This window comes from Phyllobates terribilis, unplaced genomic scaffold (assembly GCF_046119375.1).
Source record: "Phyllobates terribilis strain yellow unplaced genomic scaffold, ASM4611937v1 Scaffold_7__3_contigs__length_470593459, whole genome shotgun sequence".
In the NCBI taxonomy this organism is placed as follows: domain Eukaryota; kingdom Metazoa; phylum Chordata; class Amphibia; order Anura; family Dendrobatidae; genus Phyllobates; species Phyllobates terribilis.
In genome coordinates this window covers 428,301,712-428,321,099 of record NW_027362767.1, presented here as the reverse complement: position 1 = coordinate 428,321,099, position 19,388 = coordinate 428,301,712, and the positions used below count along the sequence as shown (strand labels likewise).

The following is a 19,388-nucleotide window of genomic DNA, read 5'->3' as shown; positions in this document are numbered from 1 at the left end:
ATGCTGCAAAAAAGCGTCAAAACGTGTAAAATCCGCAAGCGTTTTTACTGCCAAGAACATGCAGAAACGCTGCAGAAATTTTCTGCTTCAATTCTGCATCCTGGGCACATAGCCTTAATTAGAACAAAAAGAAAAGTTGTTACAAAGCAGCTTGTGACACTATTCAGGTCTCCTCAGGAAACAGTCTACCCGGCAACTGCTACATCACCGCCTGCAGATCTTCCTATTGGTAGAAACAGGCTGCCTTGTATTTCCAGTAGATCTGTTGTCGGTGTTCTGTATGTAGAGGACAGAAGTTTATCCGGACATTTGTGGATGAGTTGTGTGCTGCTGGTATCACAATGTCTCCGAGAAAACTCCTTTATCTCCACCTCTTCTCCTTGCTGTGTGTACTGTGTCTGAACACTGGTCAAGCGGTAAAAGGTGAGTGGAAATCCAGAGCCGGAGATTCAGAGCCGGAGATTACAGGACAGTAAGGTGCTGCTGCAGAAGTAGACCAGTCACCACAGTGACCATTCATGATCAAATGCTTTAAAACTTTTTAAATGTAGAAATAATGATAATATTGTATTTGACAAGTATATGTATTATCAGCTGTGACACCGAGAAGAACCTGGAGAATTACACAAAGCCTTTATTTTGTCTCTACAACTTATTTTTTTCCTTGTATAAAGAACCTTGTAGAGAAGATGTAAAGTGTTTTATACATGGTATTATGTCTCATATCATGTCATCACAAGGCCGGCTTCACACATTACATGATGGTCCATGTACAAACCGGGATTTCCTGACCGGTCGTGGCCTCCTGACCTAAACTCAACAACCTGATAGTCAAATGTGAGGCTTCTCAGTCAGGAGACCCATGGACCCAGGGAAGTCACAGTTGATACTTTGTGTCTACTATTGAATGTAGCAGCTTATTAATGTCCTAAAATGTTGAGTACATTAAAAAAGTGTCCTGAAGACTCACCACACAGAGATACGTTGAACACACCGAATGTGAAAATTGCACTATATAGTAGATGTATAAGGTTCCTGTGGGTGGTGAGACTGATAAAAACCCACGGCCAGAAGAGATCCACAACTCCGGTGTCAGATGCATTAAAACTAAAGGACTAAATTGTTTTATACAAAATTGTTGTGGATTTGTCACATTTATGATATCACAACAAAAACGTTTCAGGAATATACTATTAGGCTGGAATCACAAATATAAAGGAAAAACTGAAATAAGGGTTTGTTCACACTTTGCTTCTCTGCAGTGGTTTTTTTTTTTCTGCACCCAAAACCAGATTGGTTGCAGGCAGCTGAAACAAAACATGCACTTTTGCTGCATTTTTATGTGCATTTTTGTAGCATATTTATTCATTTTTTTCCCATCTATTTGAATTGGTGAAAAATTGCGCAAAACCACTGAAAGAATTGACCTGCTACAAATTTGAAGAAACACCCACAGCTCAAAAACATCAGGAAAAAAAAACTAAGCCTTCACATGAGATGTTTGAAATCTCATTCATTTTGCAGGTTATGTGAAACGCAGCATTTTTGCCACAGAAAAAAATGCAGCAAAAAGCCATGTGTGAACATCAATCTCTTTTGTATTCACTCCTGAGATTGTCTCCAAAATATCATCAAAACCTGCACATGTGGTTCCTGATTTAATTTCATTGTCTCAGCTTCAGTTTATTACAACTATGATACATGGCCATACAACTTTAAATATTGGCCATTATTGAATGAGGTCCCTGATTAACTACAAAGCACATACATATATACAATAGTAATCCAATAGAATCCTGTTAACCCAGGACAGTGCATTTTCTTTTATTTCTCACACAATACAGACAAGTCATTTAGGAGAATCTGCCAACAGCTCTGACAAGTACAGGTGCTTCTCAATAAATTAGAATATCACCAAAATATAATTTATTTCAGTTCTTCAATACAAAAAGTGAATCTCATATATTATATAGAATCATTACACACAGAGGGATCTATTATATAGAGTCATTACACACAGGGATCTATTATATAGAGTCATTACACACAGAGGGATCTATTATATAGAGTCATTACACACAGGGATCTATTATATAGAGTTATTACACACAGAGGGATCTATTATATAGAGTCATTACACACAGAGGGATCTATTATATAGAGTCATTACACACAGAGGGATCTATTATATAGAGTCATTACACACAGGGATCTATTATATAGAGTCATTACACACAGAGGGATCTATTATATAGAGTCATTACACACAGGGATCTATTATATAGAGTCATTACACACAGAGGGATCTATTATATAGAGTCATTACACACAGAGGGATCTATTATATAGAGTCATTACAAACAGAGGGATCTATTATATAGAGTCATTACACACAGAGGGATCTATTATATAGAGTCATTACACACAGAGGGATCTATTATATAGAGTCATTACACACAGAGGGATCTATTATATAGAGTCATTACACACAGAGGGATCTATTATATAGAGTCATTGCACACAGAGGGATCTATTATATAGTCATTGCACACAGAGGGATCTATTATATAGAGTCATTACACACAGAGGGATCTATTATATAGAGTCATTACACACAGAGGGATCTATTATATAGAGTCATTACACACAGAGGGATCTATTATATAGAGTCATTACAAACAGAGGGATCTATTATATAGAGTCATTACACGCAGAGGGATCTATTATATAGAGTCATTACACGCAGAGGGATCTATTATATAGAGTCATTACACGCAGAGGGATCTATTATATAGAGTCATTACACGCAGAGGGATCTATTATATAGAGTCATTACACGCAGAGGGATCTATTATATAGAGTCATTACACACAGAGGTATCTATTATATAGAGTCATTACAAACAGAGGGATCTATTATATAGAGTCATTACACGCAGAGGGATCTATTATATAGAGTCATTACACGCAGAGGGATCTATTATATAGTCATTACACACAGAGGGATCTATTATATAGAGTCATTACACACAGAGGGATCTATTATATAGAGTCATTACACGCAGAGGGATCTATTATATAGAGTCATTACACGCAGAGGGATCTATTATATAGAGTCATTACACACAGGGATCTATTATATAGAGTCATTACACGCAGAGGAATCTATTATATAGAGTCATTACACGCAGAGGGATCTATTATATAGAGTCATTACACGCAGAGGGATCTATTATATAGAGTCATTACACGCAGAGGGATCTATTATATAGTCACTACACGCAGAGGGATCTATTATATAGAGTAATTACACACGGAGGGATCTATTATATAGAGTAATTACACACAGGGATCTATTATATAGAGTCATTACACACAGAGGGATCTATTATATAGAGTCATTACACACAGAGGGATCTATTATATAGAGTCATTACACACAGAGGGATCTATTATATAGAGTCATTACACACAGAGGGATCTATTATATAGAGTCATTACACACAGAGGGATCTATTATATAGAGTCATTACACAGAGGGATCTATTATATAGAGTCATTACACACAGACTGATCTATTTCAAGTGTTTAGTTCTGTTAATGCCGATGATTATGGCTTACAGCCAATGAAAACACAAAAGTCATTATCTCAGTAAATTAGAATACTTTATAACAACAGCTTGAAATTTTTTTTTTAAAATCCAAAATGTTGGCCTACTGAAATGTATGTTCAGTAAATGCCCTCAATACTTGGTCGGGCTCCTTTTACATTAATTACTGCATCAATGTGGCATGGAGGGATCAGCCTGTGGCACTGCTGAGGTGTTATGGAAGCCCAGGTGGCTTTGATAGCCGCCTTCAACTCGTCTGCATTTTTGGGTCTGGGGTCTCTCATCTTCCTCTTGACAATACCCCATACATTCTCTATAATAGATTCTCTATGGGATTAAGGTCAGGCGAGTTTGCTGCCAATCAAGCACAGTGATACTGTTGTGTGTAAACCAGGTATTGGTACCTTTGGCAGTGTGGACAGGGGCCAAGTCCTGCTGGAGAATGAAATTTCCATCTCCAAAAAGCTTGTCGGCAGAGGGAAGCATGAAGTGCTGTAAAATGTCCTGGTAGACGGCTGCGCTGACTTTGGTCTTTATAAAACACAGTGGACCTACACCAGCAGATGACATGGCTCCCCAAACCATCACTGATTGTGGAAACTTCACACGAGACCTCCAGCAGCTTGGATTGTGGCCTCTCCACTCTTCCTCCAGACTCTGGGACCTTGATTTCGAAATGAAATGCAAAATTTAATTTCATCTGAAAACAACACCTTGGAGCACTGAGAACAGTCCAGGTGTTTTTCTCCTTGGCCCAGGTAAGATGCTTCTGGCGTTGTCTATTGGTGATGAGTGGCTTGACACAAGGAATGTGACACTTGTAGCCCATGTCCTGGATACGTCTGTGTGTGGTTTCTCTTGAAGCGATGACTCCAGCAGCAGTCCACTCCTTGTGAATCTCCCTCAAATTTTTGAATGGCCTTTTCTTAACAATCCTTTCAAGGCTGCGGTTATCCCGTTTGCTTGTGCACCTTTTTTTACTACACTTTTTCCTTCCACTCAACTTTTCATTAATATGCTTGGATACAGCACTCTGAACAGTCAGCTTCTTTAGCAATGACCTTTTGTGGCTTACCCTCCTTGTGGAGTGTGTCAATGACTGCCTTCTGGACATCTGTCAAGTCAGCAGTCTTCCCCGTGATTGTGGAGCCTACTGAAACAGACTAAGGGACCTTTCTAAACGCTTAGGAAGCCTTTGCAAGTGTTTTTTTGTTAATTATTGTAATTTCCTGTGATAATAACTTTTGTGTTTTCATTGAGTGTAAGCCATAATCATCAACATTAACAGAAATAAACACTTGAAATAAATCACTCTGTGTGTAATGACTCTATATAATTTGAGGTTCACTTTTTGTATTGAAGAACTGAAATAAATTAACTTTTTGATGATATTCTAATTTATTGAGATGCACCTGTATATATGGGTTTTCAATGATGAGAGGTGATAAAGGTTATGGGGAGAAAACTCTGTCAGGCACGATTGGTGGCAACTTTTCTTCCCTAGATTAGAAAAGGATTGAGCGTTGAAATTGAAAATCTTCGATCACTACCTCCACAATGTCAGGGGGATTCGAGAGGCCCTCATACACTTCTTCTATGTGTATGGAGTTTTGATAACATTACAATGAGTGTAATATCCGCCAGAGACAGATACCTGATTTAAAGCGTCTGGGATTGGCACCACACCACTACAAGGTAAATATACACTACTTTATTGCTGCATGTTGGCTGTTGTGTTTATACAGTCTGTTCTGTTCACACCTTTATTCTTACCTGCCACATATATGAACTATATACTGGAGTTGACGATTTATATTTGGTTTTTTATTCGTCCAGTTTCTTATTCGGCAATTTGTATTTTAAAAGAAGCTGCAAAAGTTATAAAACGGACACAAAAATGGGCATCATAGTGGGCACTTAAGGGCGTTATTGAAAGTGTTAAATGATTTTGGCCCACTGATCTCACACTACCATTACATACATATTGATGGCCTGCATCAAATTCAGGTCACTCCAGCCCAGCCTAATTGTGTTCTGGGCATCAGAACGGGCATCAAAGTGGGCCGACAGTAAATTTTTATTTAAATAACTGGTGTTTTTCAGGGGATTTTACCTTGGGAGCACTTGGATCTTCTTACCCCGATTTTACTCTGCTGGAACTCTCCCCTGTAGGATTATTCCACAGCAACCAGGTTGCACCCATTTGTTTATCGTACAAGGCACATATGGAGTTGTGCCCTACCTGCACATCCGTAGCAGGTGAGGGGCTTTTCTTTTAAGCCCTTAACGACTGTCGATACGCCTTTTAATAGCTGCAATTAAGGGTCCTTATTCCTCAGCGCCGCTTTTTAATGGCGCTGAGAAATAAGGGTATAGCGCCCCCCAGCATCTGAAAATCTTCAGGGTTTCAGCTACCAGCGAATAACGGCGATCAAGTGAAAAAAGTGTGCTGCTGTTACAATCATTTCTCTCTCTTCTGACATGATATACATATCACAGACAGAAATGATGCCCCTCGAATCCCCCCGGGACCTCCTAATCCGTCCCCCAGCTTCTTAAAAAAAATGGTGGGAGCATTTCTAGAGATCATAATAACATCTGCGTGACAGCGTGTCAAATCAGGGATGTTCGTGGGCGGAGACGATTTTTTTGCGCGAACAAGCCGGAACCCCGAACACGAATTTGAAATGCTGAACAAATTCACTCAACACTAGTTGTGTTAGGGTTACGGTTGGGGTTAGGGTTGTGTTAGGGTTAGGGGTATACAGTTTAAACATTAATCTTTAATATATACATTTTAAAATACCAAAATAAAAAAAAAGAAAAACACATTATCAGTGCACAAAAAAATTAAAATGAAGGGGGAGTGCCTTGCCCTATTATGGCACTCGCTGACCCTACCTTGCTGTGGAGGTTGGCACCCTATAGCCTGCGCAATGGCGCCCCCGCTCACCGACGAATCGACTTTCTCACCCTATATCAACCTATAGTGACAGACAAAATACAAAATATAGGGTTTAACAAAGTGCAATGTGCAAAAATAGGAGGTAGAGATGTAAAAATCAGTGGCATATGGTAGAAAAAATATATATCAGCAGCTCTGATCAGTTCAGTTTAGCAGCAGATATAATACAGTAGCAGCAAAAATGAAATTGGTCTATTCTGGGAGTCTCAGTATTTCTCAAATAGTCTCAAAATCAATTCAAAGACACAGCATGATGAGTTATATATAAATCTAGATTTCATAATAATGATAGATTTCATAACCATATCTAATACAATCAAATCAGCCCAAGCATAAACTCATTATGTTTAAATTCAAAGTATACCCTAATCAACCCACCCATAAACTCGACGCGTTTCTCCTTTTACAAGGTTCATCAGGAGTAGTTAATCAGGCACGTTTTATATATATATATATATATATATATATATATATATATATATATCAGAGGCAACTTATCTGGCTCCATTGTTTTGTCCAGATGTATTTTAAGAAGGACCAAGCCACATGATAGGGCGTTCCACAAGTGATTACTCAAAAAAGGCTTCCCATTATCAAGACACTGGGATTGTGGTGGATTCTCCTCGGATCACTTGTGGAACGCCCTATCATCTGGCTTGGTCCTTCTTAAAATACATCTGGACAAAACAATGGAGCCAGATATGTAGCCTTTGATATATTATATATATATATATATATATATATATATATATATATATATATATATATATATATATATATATATATATATATATAACCTGTACTTAAAAAAATATTCAAATGGCATATATAACGCATGTTGGCTGGAGATATTTACTCATCAAATCTCCCCATTTATAATATAGAAAACTAAGCTACAGTGGATTATGAATTATAAACCTAGATTTTGGGTGCGAAAGAACCAAAGAACCACTGACAAAAAATGTATAAAACTAATAAATTTTATTCATAGAATATTTAAAACATTTCATGATGCAAAATTTGTAAAAAATGCACAGAGACAACACAAGAAAGGATTTAGCAAGTATGCACAGGTTATGTGGCCCAGGGTATAGTTACATAATCAATTCCCAGCCTAATACTTTCAAAAGGTGGTTCATGACCATATGGTCTAAGATACCACTGTAGCGTCTGCGACTCTGCCTCCTGCCCAACAGAGGATCCCCTTACCGCCGCGGCCCTGTTCCTGTGTCCACCGCTCCTCCTCCCGGCCCTCACGCTGTGTCTGCCCGGGGTGTGCGCACCACGCGCGGATCCCCGGGCACTGCGCTTAGGGGGCGCGCGCGCTCCCTGTTTCTTAAATGGCCCGCGCGCTCTGTCCTAAAATATCCCCGGCCAATGGCCAGAGGACATCTGCTATTTAAGGCACCTCCACGAAAATGGAGGTGCCTGTGCAATGTTGTAGTTTGTGTGCTAACACTCTCTCCAGCCCTCAGGTCCCAATGCTGCCCGCCAGCCTGTCTATCAGCCATGCCCGCCAGCCTATCAGCCATGCCCGCTAGCCTGTCTATCAGCCGTGCCCATCAGCCTGTCTTAACAGCTGTGCTTGTCCGCCTACCACCACTGCCTGCTAGCCTACCCGCCGAGCTCTTCTGCCAGCCTATCTGCCGTGTCAGTCGGTGTCTGTCATCAGTCCCGTGGGAGTTGCCTGCTCTCACACGAGGTCGGTCCCGGAGTGGCATCTGGTCCACCTTTCCCGGTCCCTCCCTGACTCGCGGAGTCGACTAAGCCAGCCACCGTGTAGACAGGGTTGGTTTGGGCGAGGCCTTAGTTACGCCCCTCCGGTCTCTCCTTGTTCCACAGCACAGTGGTTCCACCATCCGGACCCATAACAATTTGCACAGGCCATGGAATCCGGTGGCTCCCAGGTTCTCTCGGTCTCGAACCTGTACCAAGATGTCTCGCGCCAGAGATCTCAACAGGATACCATCCTGTCCTTTCTGCAGACTGTAAACTCCCACTTGGATGCTCTGTCCACCGGCTGTGTCCACCTCTAACCAACAGTGTCCACTTCGGTGGCAACTCAACATAGTGGCGATGTGGCACCCAGCTTTGCACCCTGACTATCTGCTCCTACACGCTTTGGCGGTGATCCCGCTCTATGTCCAGGCTTCATCAATCAGTGCACGCTGCACTTCGAGCTCCTGGCTCATCAGTTCGCTTCTGACCGGGCTAAAGTGGCATTTGTCATGTCTCATCTCACTGAAGAGGTGTTGGCGTGTCTCAATCCCCTATGGGAGAGAGGGAATCCTCTGGCGTCCAACCTCAAGGCTTTCCTTGAGGCCTTCCAGAGGGTTTTCGATGAGCCTGGCTGCACATCCTCGACTGCCTCCTTTCTTCTTTGTCTACGCCAAGGGAACCTCACTGAGGACCAGTACGCTGTGCGTTTCCGCACCCTTGCATCTGAACTTGCCTGGAATAACGAGGCTCTTGTGGCTACTCTTTGGGAGGGCCTTTCTGGGCGGATCAAGGACGAACTAACCGGTCGTGACATACTCACCTCTCTGGACGACCTGGTGACTTTGGCCACATGGATCGACATCAGGTTCCAGGAGCGTTCTAAGGAGGTGATCCGTGAGAAAAGACCTCTGCACCTTGCACCTACCTTCCAAAGGCCAGTCTCACAACAAGCCTCTACCTCGGCATCCATCCCTCAATCTATGCAAGCAGACCAGGTGAAGATGGCCACGCCGAGGGAAGATGCTTTTATTGTGGCAGTTCGGAGCATGTAATCCGCTGCTGCCCAGAGAGATTGGAAAACTCCAGTGCCTAGGATCACTTGGAGAGGTCATTCTGGGCAAGAATTCTTCCTCTTCATCCCTTACTCTGTCTGTACCAAAACAAACAAAAAAAATCTCTAAGGAAAGAAATCCAGATATCAGCATGGTGTCGGTTCAGGAGTTGGCTCAATGCCTGCAGGGACTGTCTCTGGAGGTGGCCGAGCTACAGCAACACGTGAGTAGCTGTCCTGGAGCGCATTTTGTGGAACCAAAGGTAGGACAACCAGATTTTTTTTTATGGTAAACAGCAAGATTTTTTTTCCTTTAAAAACTCTTGTTTATTGTATTTTCGTTTAAGACCCAGATCCTCTGGGAATGAATCACAGCGCATTGGGTTTATAATGTCACTTTTGCGCAAAGAACCACAGGGATGGGCCTTTTCTCTCCAACCTAATGATCCGTGCTTTAGATCAGTGGAAGATTTTTTTTCTGCTATGGGGTTGTTGAATCACGATCCTGATCGAGTCTCATCAGCTGAAACTGAATTGAGACGTTTGAAGCAGGGATCAGGTTATGTGGAAAATTATTGTACATATTTCCGTAGGTGGTCTGCTGAAGTAGAATGCATTGAAATGTTTATTTCTTGCTGGTCTAGGTGAAAGGGTTAAGGATCTGCTGATTGCCTTCCCAACACCTGGAACCTTGCAGGAGGCAATGCAATTAGCTATACGTATAGACAGGAGACTGCGTGCTAGGGTTAATGAAGATAAATCTACTGCTATTGCAGCTCCTAGTTTTCAGAGGGTCTATTCGGACGATGGAGAACCAATGGAGATGGGGGCAATGTCACCCTGCTCTCAGGAAAAAGACCGCAGGTTTTCTAAGGGATTGTGCTTTTGTTGCGGTAAATCTGACCATTTTATTAAGAACTGTGTGCTTCGATTGAACAAAGAAAAAAAAAAGGTCAGTTACGCCCGTATTGCTTGTTTAAACTCCAAGGGGGTATTTCTTTCAGGGAGCACCTCATCCCAGGAGGAATTGATTGAATTTCGGGTATTTGTGGATTGTGGTTCAACACTTAATTTGATTGATAAGAGATTTTTGGAAAAACTTAAATTAGAATCCAAACTTTTGTCATCTCCTATTTCTGTGGTTGCTGTTGATGGCTCTCCTTTGAAATGTGTTACAAGGTTTTTGAATTTTCCCTCACTATTAATGGTATTCACCAAGAGAAGTTGGATTTGGCGGTATTAAATAATTTGCCTTCTCCAGTGGTTTTGGTGTTACCTTGGTTAAAATTGCACAATCCTGTACTGGACTGGTCTACCAATGAAATTATGTCTTGGAGCCCTAAGTGTTATGATAAATGTTGTAACGGTCGCATTGCTGCTGTGGAAAGAGGAGAATTACCTGTACCTATTCAGGATTTTTAGAAGTTTTTTTCTGAGGAGGAGTCGCAAGTTTTACCTCCTCATAGGGACTATGATTGCACCATTGAGTTTGTCCCTGGAGCTACTCTTCCCAAGAGTCGCTTATTTAATCTGACTATCCCTGAGAGAAAGGCCTTGGAGGAATACATACAGACGAGCTTGGCCGCCGGTCACATTAGACCTTCTAAGTCACCTGTGGCTGTTGGATTTTTTTTTTTAAAAAAAAAAAGGACGGCGGTTTACGTCCATGTCTGGACTTTCGCGAAATTAATAAAATTACCGTACGCAATCCCTACCCACTACTGTTAATTCCTGACTTGTTTAACCATTTAGTGGGGGCCAAGTGGTTCTCTAAAATTGATCTCCGGGGGGCATACAATTTGTTACGAATGAAGAAAGGTGATGAATGGAAGACTGCTTTTAACACTCCGGAGGGTCATTTTGAGAATCTGGTTATGCCTTTTGGTCTTACCAATGCACCAGCGTTTTTTCAGAACCTTATTAATGACATCCTAAGACCGCTGATCGGTAAGAATGTGGTTGTGTATTTGGATGACATTTTGATTTATTCGCCGGATCTGAAGTCTCATTGGCAGAGCGTACGTGAGGTATTGCAGTTATTAAGTGACAATTTACTTTTTGCTAAGCTGGAGAAATGTGAGTTCGCTGTGCAGAGAATTAGTTTTTTGGGCTACATTATCTCCAGCGAGGGCTTTGAGATGGACCCGGTGAAGGTTCAGGCGGTGCAGGAATGGCCTAGGCCTATTGGTTTGAAATCGATACAGAGATTTTTGGGTTTCGCCAATTATTACAGAAAATTCACTTAGAATTTTTCTATAATTGTTAAGCCTCTGACCGATCTCACCAGGAAAGGTGCGAATATGGTTCAGTGGACTACTGAGGCCATTAAAGCTTTTGTATATCTCAAGGAGAGGTTCAGTTCTGCCCCCATCCATATGCAGCCTGATGAGACCAAGACTTTTTTGGTCGAGGTTGATGCTTCTTCGGTGGGGGTCGGTGCTGTTTTGTCTCAGGAGAACAAGGATGGAGTACATCCCTGTGCTTTTTTTTCAAAAAATTTTTCTGAAACCGATCTTAATTACGATGTTGGTAATCGGGAATTGCTGGTGATTAAACTCGCATTTGAACATTGGCGTCATCTCTTGAAAGGTGCTAAATTTCCCATTGAGGTTTTCACTGATAATAAGAATCTGATCTATCTTGATGCTGCCAAGCGCTTGAATGCCCGTCAGGCTAGGTGGGCACTTTTTTTTTCGTGGTTTAATTTTTCTGTTACTTACATCCCGGGTACCAAGAATGTTAAAGCTGATGCTTTATCTCGCAGCTTTTCTCCCATGGTTGGTACCGAGGAGGAGGAGAGCATTTTACAGGAAGGTGTTGTGATAGCAGCATTGGACTCCGTTTTGGAAGATGAGATTCTGAAAGCCCAGGAGGATGCCCCATCTAACACTCCCCATGTCAGGTTGTTTGTGCCTAGGACCTTTAGGAGAGATTTGTTTGTGGAGTGTCATGAGTCTCGGTTGGCAGGTCATCCAGGAATTTCTGAGACTAAGAGACTTGTAGGTCGCAGTTTTTGATGGCCTGGTTGGCAGAAGGAAGTCATTAAGTGGGTGCGTCAATGTACTGTGTGTGCTAGATCTAAGTCTTCACATGCTCCTGCTGTGGGGTTGCTTTGCCCTCTGGAGGTTCCTAGTGCACCTTGGATGCATCTAGCTATGGATTTTATTACTGACCTTCCTGCCTCTGAGGGTTTCACTGTCATCTGGGTGGTCGTGGACCGTTTTAGCAAGATGTGTCACTTGGTTCCTTTCATCAAACTGCCCTGCACTAAGACACTCGCTAAGGCTTTTGTTAAGGAAATTGTCAGACTCCATGGCGTTCCTACCGACATTGTTTCTGATAGGGGATCTCAGTTCGTGGCTCATTTTTGGCGTGCCTTTTGTGACAGGTTGGGAGTTCATTTGTCATTTTCATCTGGATATCATCCTGAGTCTAATGGACAGACAGAAAGAAAGAACCAAGATGTTGAACAGTTTTTGCGTTGTTTTGTGACAGACAATCAAGAGGGGTGGTCTGAGTTTCTGCCACTTGCTGAATTTGCTCTTAACAACCATACATCCTCTTCTGCTGGGTGTTTGCCTTTTTTTTTGTTGTACTGGGAGACATCCGTATTTTGGGTCATTCTCCAAATTGGTATCGGCTGTGCCGGAGGAGGAGAATTTTTCCGGTGATTTGGAGAGAGTTTGGACTGATGTACGTTGTAACCTTCAAGAGGCTAACAAAAAACCCAAGAAGTACTTTGACAGGAAACGTCAAGAGGTTTTGTTTACGATTGGTGACATGGTTTGGTTGTCCTCTAAGAATCGGCGGTTGAGGATTCCTTCTAAGAAATTGGGCCCGAAGTTTGTAGGGCCATTTAAGGTGCTTCAGGTAGTTAACCAATCTGCTGTTAGGTTGGAGGTTCCTACCTCCTGGAAGATTAATCCGGTGTTTCATGTTTCCTTATTGAAAAAAGCTGATGTATCGGATAGGGACGCCACTGTCACTGTTCCTCCGGTAGTGGAAGACGGTGAATATGAAATTTCTCGCATTCTTAATTCTAGATGGCATAGAGGGAGATTGAAGTATCTCGTCGCTTGGAAAGGTTCCGGTCCCGAGGATAACTCCTGGGTAAGGGCGGATGATGTTTCTGCTCCTAGGCTTGTCGAAGCATTTCACAGGAGGTGTCCTGATAGACCTGGGCCTGGAGGATCCAGAGGATCCTCATAGAAGAGGGGGTACTGTTAGAACCCTCCTGTTAGTTTTTTTTTCTCTTTTGTTGGTCACGTGACTTTCTGCCAATATAATCCATCTCTGCCTTCCTGGCCTTGCTGGACTTCAGTTTTGCAATTACTCTTAAGCTAGCCAGGTGCCTTGTACCTATCTCTGTAGTTTGCTTGGTCCTTGGACCACTAAGTACTATTTGTTTGTTTGTCTATTCTCTGTTCCAACTTCTACTAGGAGGTGTCCAACTTTATCCCAGTCCTTAGTTCTTGTAGGGACCCCTCCCTTATATCTATAGGTCTGCGTTCAGACTAGCCGAGGACTTAGGCGGGTCTGTTCACAAGGAACAGGTCCCCCGCTGCATTGTAGGGAATCAGCTTAGTCCTATTGTAGGGACAGTTATCCTATCTTTCCTTAGTGCTAGTAGCAGATCATAACAGATATCCTGTGGCAAGATACATTTTTTCGAGACTGCTTATCTGGATTCCGATGCCTCTGGGAATGTCATCCAACAGGCCATTGTGGAGCAGTATCAGATCTCTATTCAACGTCTTCTGGATCTGTTAGTGGTTTCCTCAGTGGATGGTAAGACCCTTTCAGAGTCCATCTTGTTCGTCACCGAGCCTGTAGTTCTCCAGATAGGAATGCTACACTCGGAGAAAATCTCCTATGTGCAATCTTTGCTGCTTGGACTGTCTTGGCTTCAGACACACGAGCCGGTCTTGAATTGGAGTTCGGGAGAGGAGCTCCGCTAGGGCCAGGAGTGTCACAAAACCTGCTTGGTTCCTGTCCGTCATGCTCGACCTCCGTCCACTCCAGCTAATCTACCCGGCTTGCCGGCACCCTACTGGTCATACGCTGACATCTTTGACAAGAAGGAAGCTGAGACACTACCTCCTCATAGGCCGTATGACTGTCCTATCGACCTCATTCTTGGTTCCTCACCACCTCAAGGTCGAATCTACCCCCTGTCGTTGGCCGAGACCCGTGCCATGTCAGAATACATCGAAGAGAATCTTGCTAGGGGATTTATCCAGAAATCCACCTCTCTGGCTGGAGCAGGATTCTTCTTCGTCAAGAAGAAGGACGACTCTCTTCGCCCTTGTATCGACTATAGGGGTCTAAATCAAATTACTATCAAAAACAAGTATCCTCTGCCTCTCATCTCCAAGTTGTTTGATCGCCTCAAATGCGCCAAGGTCTTTACTAAGCTCGATCTCCGTGGCGCATACAATCTGATCCGGATTCACCAGGGTGACGAGTGGAAGACGGCATTCATCACTCGGGATGGCCACTGCGAGTACTGCGTGATGCCTTTCGGAGTCTGCAACGCAGCAGCAGTCTTTCAAGAGCTGGTGAATGACAACTTCCGATATCTTCTATACTTATGCGTGGTAGTGTATCTGGACGATATCCTGGTGTTCTTTTCTGATCTGCCTTCACATTGAAGGGACGTTCGTCAGGTATTACAGAGGCTCAGGAAGAATCGTCTGTATGCTAAATTCGAGAAATGGGTTTTTGAGCAGACTTCTCTTCCCTTCCTGGGATACATAATCTCGGAGACCAGGCTTAATATGAACCCCAAAAAAGTTTCTGCGGTCCTAAAGTGGCCCCGACCTAAGGGGCTGAAGGCTATTCATCGGTTTCTGGGATTTGCTAATTATTACCGCCTGTTCATTCCTCATTTTTCCTCCCGGACTGCTCCCATCTCTGCCCTGACTCGCAAAGGGGCTAATCCCAAGGAATGGACTCCCGAGGCGGAGAGTGCCTTCGTGTTCTTGAAACAAGCCTTCTCTTCTGCTCTGGTGCTTCATCGTCCTGACTGTAACAAGCAATTCTTTCTGGAGGTTGATGCCTCTTCCTCAGGGGCCAGAGCAGTTCTCACCCAGAAATCCTCATACAGGTGCATGGTGACCTGCGGCTTCTTTTCCAAGCTCTTCTCTCCCTCGAATCGCAATTATTCCATTGGAGATCGGGAACTGCTGGCCATCAAACTGGCACTGGAGGAGTGGCGGTTCTTACTATCAGGGGCCCTGCATCTAGTGGTGATCTACACGGACCACAAAAATCTCTCCTACTTGCAGTCCACTCAACGACTTAGTCCTCGTCAGGCCAGATGGTCTCTGTTCTTTGCCCGCTTCAGTTTCACTCTCTCCATTTCCGTCCAGCAGATAAAAATATCAAAGCAGACGTGCTCTCCCGATCATTTCTGTCTACCGACCAAGAGGAGGCGCCTCAACACATCATTGAGCCCTCCAGAATAATTACTGTTGCCCCGTTTGATCTGTCTCATCTTCCTCTTGGTAACACTTTTGTGGCGGCTCCGGATAGGAAGAAGGTCCTACTCTGGGGTCAGTCATCTTAACTGGCAGGCCATGCCGGTCAGAGGAAAACGCTTCTGCTAATTTCCAGACATTATTGGTGACCGACCCTGCGCAAGGATGTTGCGGATTTTGTCTCTGCCTGCGCTTGCTGTGCCTGAAACAAGATGTCTAGGCAACTTCTGACTGGTCGACTTCTTCCTCTACCTGTGCCTTCCACTCTGTGGCAACATATTGCGATGGATTTCATTATGGATCTTCCTATATCGGCCGGTTGTACTGTCATTTGGGTGGTTGCTGACCGCTACTCCAAGATGGCTTACTTCATTCCCTTGCGGGGTCTTCTCTCTGCGCCAGTGCTGGCTAAAGACTTCATCCTTCACATCTTCTGTCTCCACGGCCTACCTCTTTATATTATCTCAGATAGAGGAGTTCAGTTTACTTCACGCTTCTGGAGAGCTACGTGCAAGCTGCTGAATGTCGCTTTGGATTTCTCATTGGCGTATCATCCACAGTCCAATGGCCAGATTGAGCGTATCAATCAGATCCTCACTAGCTTCCTTCGGCACTTCGTCAACGCTCACCATAACGACTGGGTGGAACTTCTGCCTTGGGCCAAATTTTCCTACAATAACCATGTGAGTGAATTCTCAACCAAATCTCCATTCTTTGTGGTGTACGGATAGCATCTCAATATTCTGTTTCCTGTTTCTACTTCTGTTGACAACCCTGCTGCGGAGTCTCTCATCAAAGACTTTTCTGTGATTTGGGAGGACACTAAATCTGCGCTGCTGCAGTCCTCTGAGCCAATGAAGAGACACGCTGACAATAGACATCTGGACCCACCTCTATTCTGTCCGGGGGACAAGGTCTGGTTATCCTCCAAGTATGTTCACCTCAAGATACCTTCTTACAAGTTGGGCCCGCGGTTCATCTGTTCTTTCGAGATTCTGAGTCAAATAAATCAAGTGGCGTACAAGTTGTAACTCCCTGCCTCGTTACGGATCCCCAATTCCTTTCATATGTTTCTCCTCAAGCCTGTCATCCTCAATTTCTTCTCTGACAATCCAGGTACCACTCCAGCTCCATTCTCCGTTGAGGACGTTTTTGAGGTAGAGAACATTCTCTACCAAGAGGGTAAGAGGAAAGACTTTCTTTCTTGTGGATTGGAAGGGGTTTGGTCCTGAGAAGAGGTCATGGGAGCCCAGGGAGAAAATTCATGCTCCTCTCCTTCTGGAAAAATTTCTTGTGGGCTTGAAAAAGAGGGGGTGTAAAGGGGGGAATACTGTTACGTCGACATCTCTGCCTCCTGCCTGGCAGAGACGCCGATCCCCTTCCCGCCACGGCGTCCACTGCTCCTCCTCCCAACTATCAAGCTGCGCCTGCCCGCGTGCAGATCCCCGGGCACTGTGCTTAGGGCTCGCGCGCTCCCTGCTTCTTGAAGGGGCCACGCACGCTGTCCTAAAATGTCCCTTGCAAATGACCGGAAGACATCTGCTATTTAAGGCACCTCCCCAAAAATTGAGGTGCCTGTGCAATGTTGCAGTTTGTGTGCTAACACTCTCTCCAGCCCTCAGGTCCCAGTGCTGCCCGCCAGCCTATCAGCCGTACCCGCCTGCCTGTCTTCCAGCTGTGCCCATCAGCCTGTTTATCAGCTGTGCCCATCAGCCTGTCTATCAGCCGTGCCCACCTGCCTGCCAGCCAGGCCTGTCTGTCTACTAGCACTGCCTGCCAGCCTATCTGCCGTGTCAGTCGGTGTCTGTCATCAGTCCCATGGGAGTTGCCTGCTTTCACACAAGGAGAAATTAGAAATTGCTGGTCAATGTTTAAGGGCTCTTTCACATGCCAATATCTCCGGTACGAGTGGTGACAGTTTCCACACGTACCGGAGACACTGACACACGCAGACCCATTAAAATGAATGGGTCTGTGTACACCTCAGTGTGTTTTTGCAGACCGTGTGTCCATGTACTCCACACGGAGACAAGTCCGTTTTTTGCGGACACACGGTGTCCGTGTGTCATCCGTGTGACACGTAGCGGCGCCTGGGCATGTTGCTGTTCCCAGGCACCAGTGCTGAAAGCTGCCCTCATCATGGTTCCCTACTGGCGCTGAGATCAGCACCAGCAGGGACCATGATGAGGGTAGTGGTAGTGTACTCTCGTGTCCCCACCTGTAAAATTAAGAATAAAATAATAAAATCCTTATACTCACCTCTCCTAGGTGTCCCCCCACTGTAATACATGCGACTGCTGCTGCAGAAAAGCCGGGGAGAATGAGTGGCTCCAGAGCTTCAGCTCAGGAGCGGTGTCCTGTTGCTCACTGAGCGCAGCTCCGGAACGGCTCATTCTTCCCGGCTTCTCGGCTTCAACGGTCACATGGATGACAGCGAGGGACACTTAGGAGAGGTGAGTATAAGGATTTTATTTTTTTATTGTTATTTTTCTAGGTGGGGACACCAGGAGCAGACACTACTAGCCTCATCATTGTCACTGCTGGTGCTGATCACAGCGCCGGCAGGGATCCATGATGAAGGCAATGGTCGGCACCGGCGCCTGGGAACCGCACTAACTGTAACGCTGATTCCCAGGCGCCCGTCCGTGTGATCCTGATGCGGCACACAGAAGCCACACGTAAAACACACACGAGTACACGGAGCACGGATATCTCCAGTACCGTTTTTACCGGTAACGGAAATATTCAGATGTGTGAAACCGGCCTTACCCTTATAACTTCATAACTAAAAAAAAATTATATTTCAAAAATTGTGCTGATATAAAGTAGACACATGGGAATTGTTATTTATTAACTATTTTGTGTGATATATCTCTCTGATTTAAAGGCATAAAAATCAAAAGTTTGAAAATTGCAACATTTTCCAAATTTTTTAATTTTTTCACAAATAAACGCAAGTCATATCAAAGAAATTTTACCACTATCATGAAGTACAATATGTCACGAAAAAACAGTCTCAGAATCAGGGGGATCCGTTGAAACGTTACAAAGTTATTACCACATAAAGTGACAGTGGTCAGAAATGTAAAATTTGTCTTGGTCATTAAAGGGTTACAGGTCCCATAGTTATTTATTTACTGCGCTCAGAAAAGCTCTACTCTCTCTCTCTTTTTTACCCGAAGGATAAATCCATGTGGTATTTACCATTTATAGTCTGATGTACCTTAACCTATTGTCTTATTGTGTCTTTATATACTTCAACTATCAGTTATGGACTACTTCTATGTCTATATGATTCATTACCACTACAATAATGAGTGCATTATTCCCCAGAGACATACACATGCTTTAACCCCTTATCGACCGCCATAACGCATTTTTACCGCAGTCATTAAGGATACTTATTCTTCAGCGCCGTGAAAATGCGATGCTGTCAATCGTGACAGCGGTATTTAAGTGCTTACCAGAGGGTCTTGCGACCCCCTTAGTAACCATAGGACCCTCATCATGTGGTAATCCCAGGGTACAGTGACTCACTGACAGCTCTCATGCACTGCAGTACAG

General features: G+C 43.8%; 1 protein-coding gene across 1 annotated transcript in view; it reads left to right on the top strand.

Moving 5' to 3' along the window:
• Nucleotides 1-241: 241 nt before the first annotated feature.
• Nucleotides 242-19,388, top strand: part of LOC141155203 (H-2 class II histocompatibility antigen, A-U alpha chain-like) — a 71,145-nt gene continuing 51,998 nt past the window's right edge. The window contains exon 1 of the mRNA XM_073641945.1: nucleotides 242-423. Within this exon, the coding sequence (XP_073498046.1) occupies nucleotides 342-423 (82 nt within the window). The 5' untranslated portion in view covers nucleotides 242-341. The remainder of the gene's footprint in view (nucleotides 424-19,388) is intronic.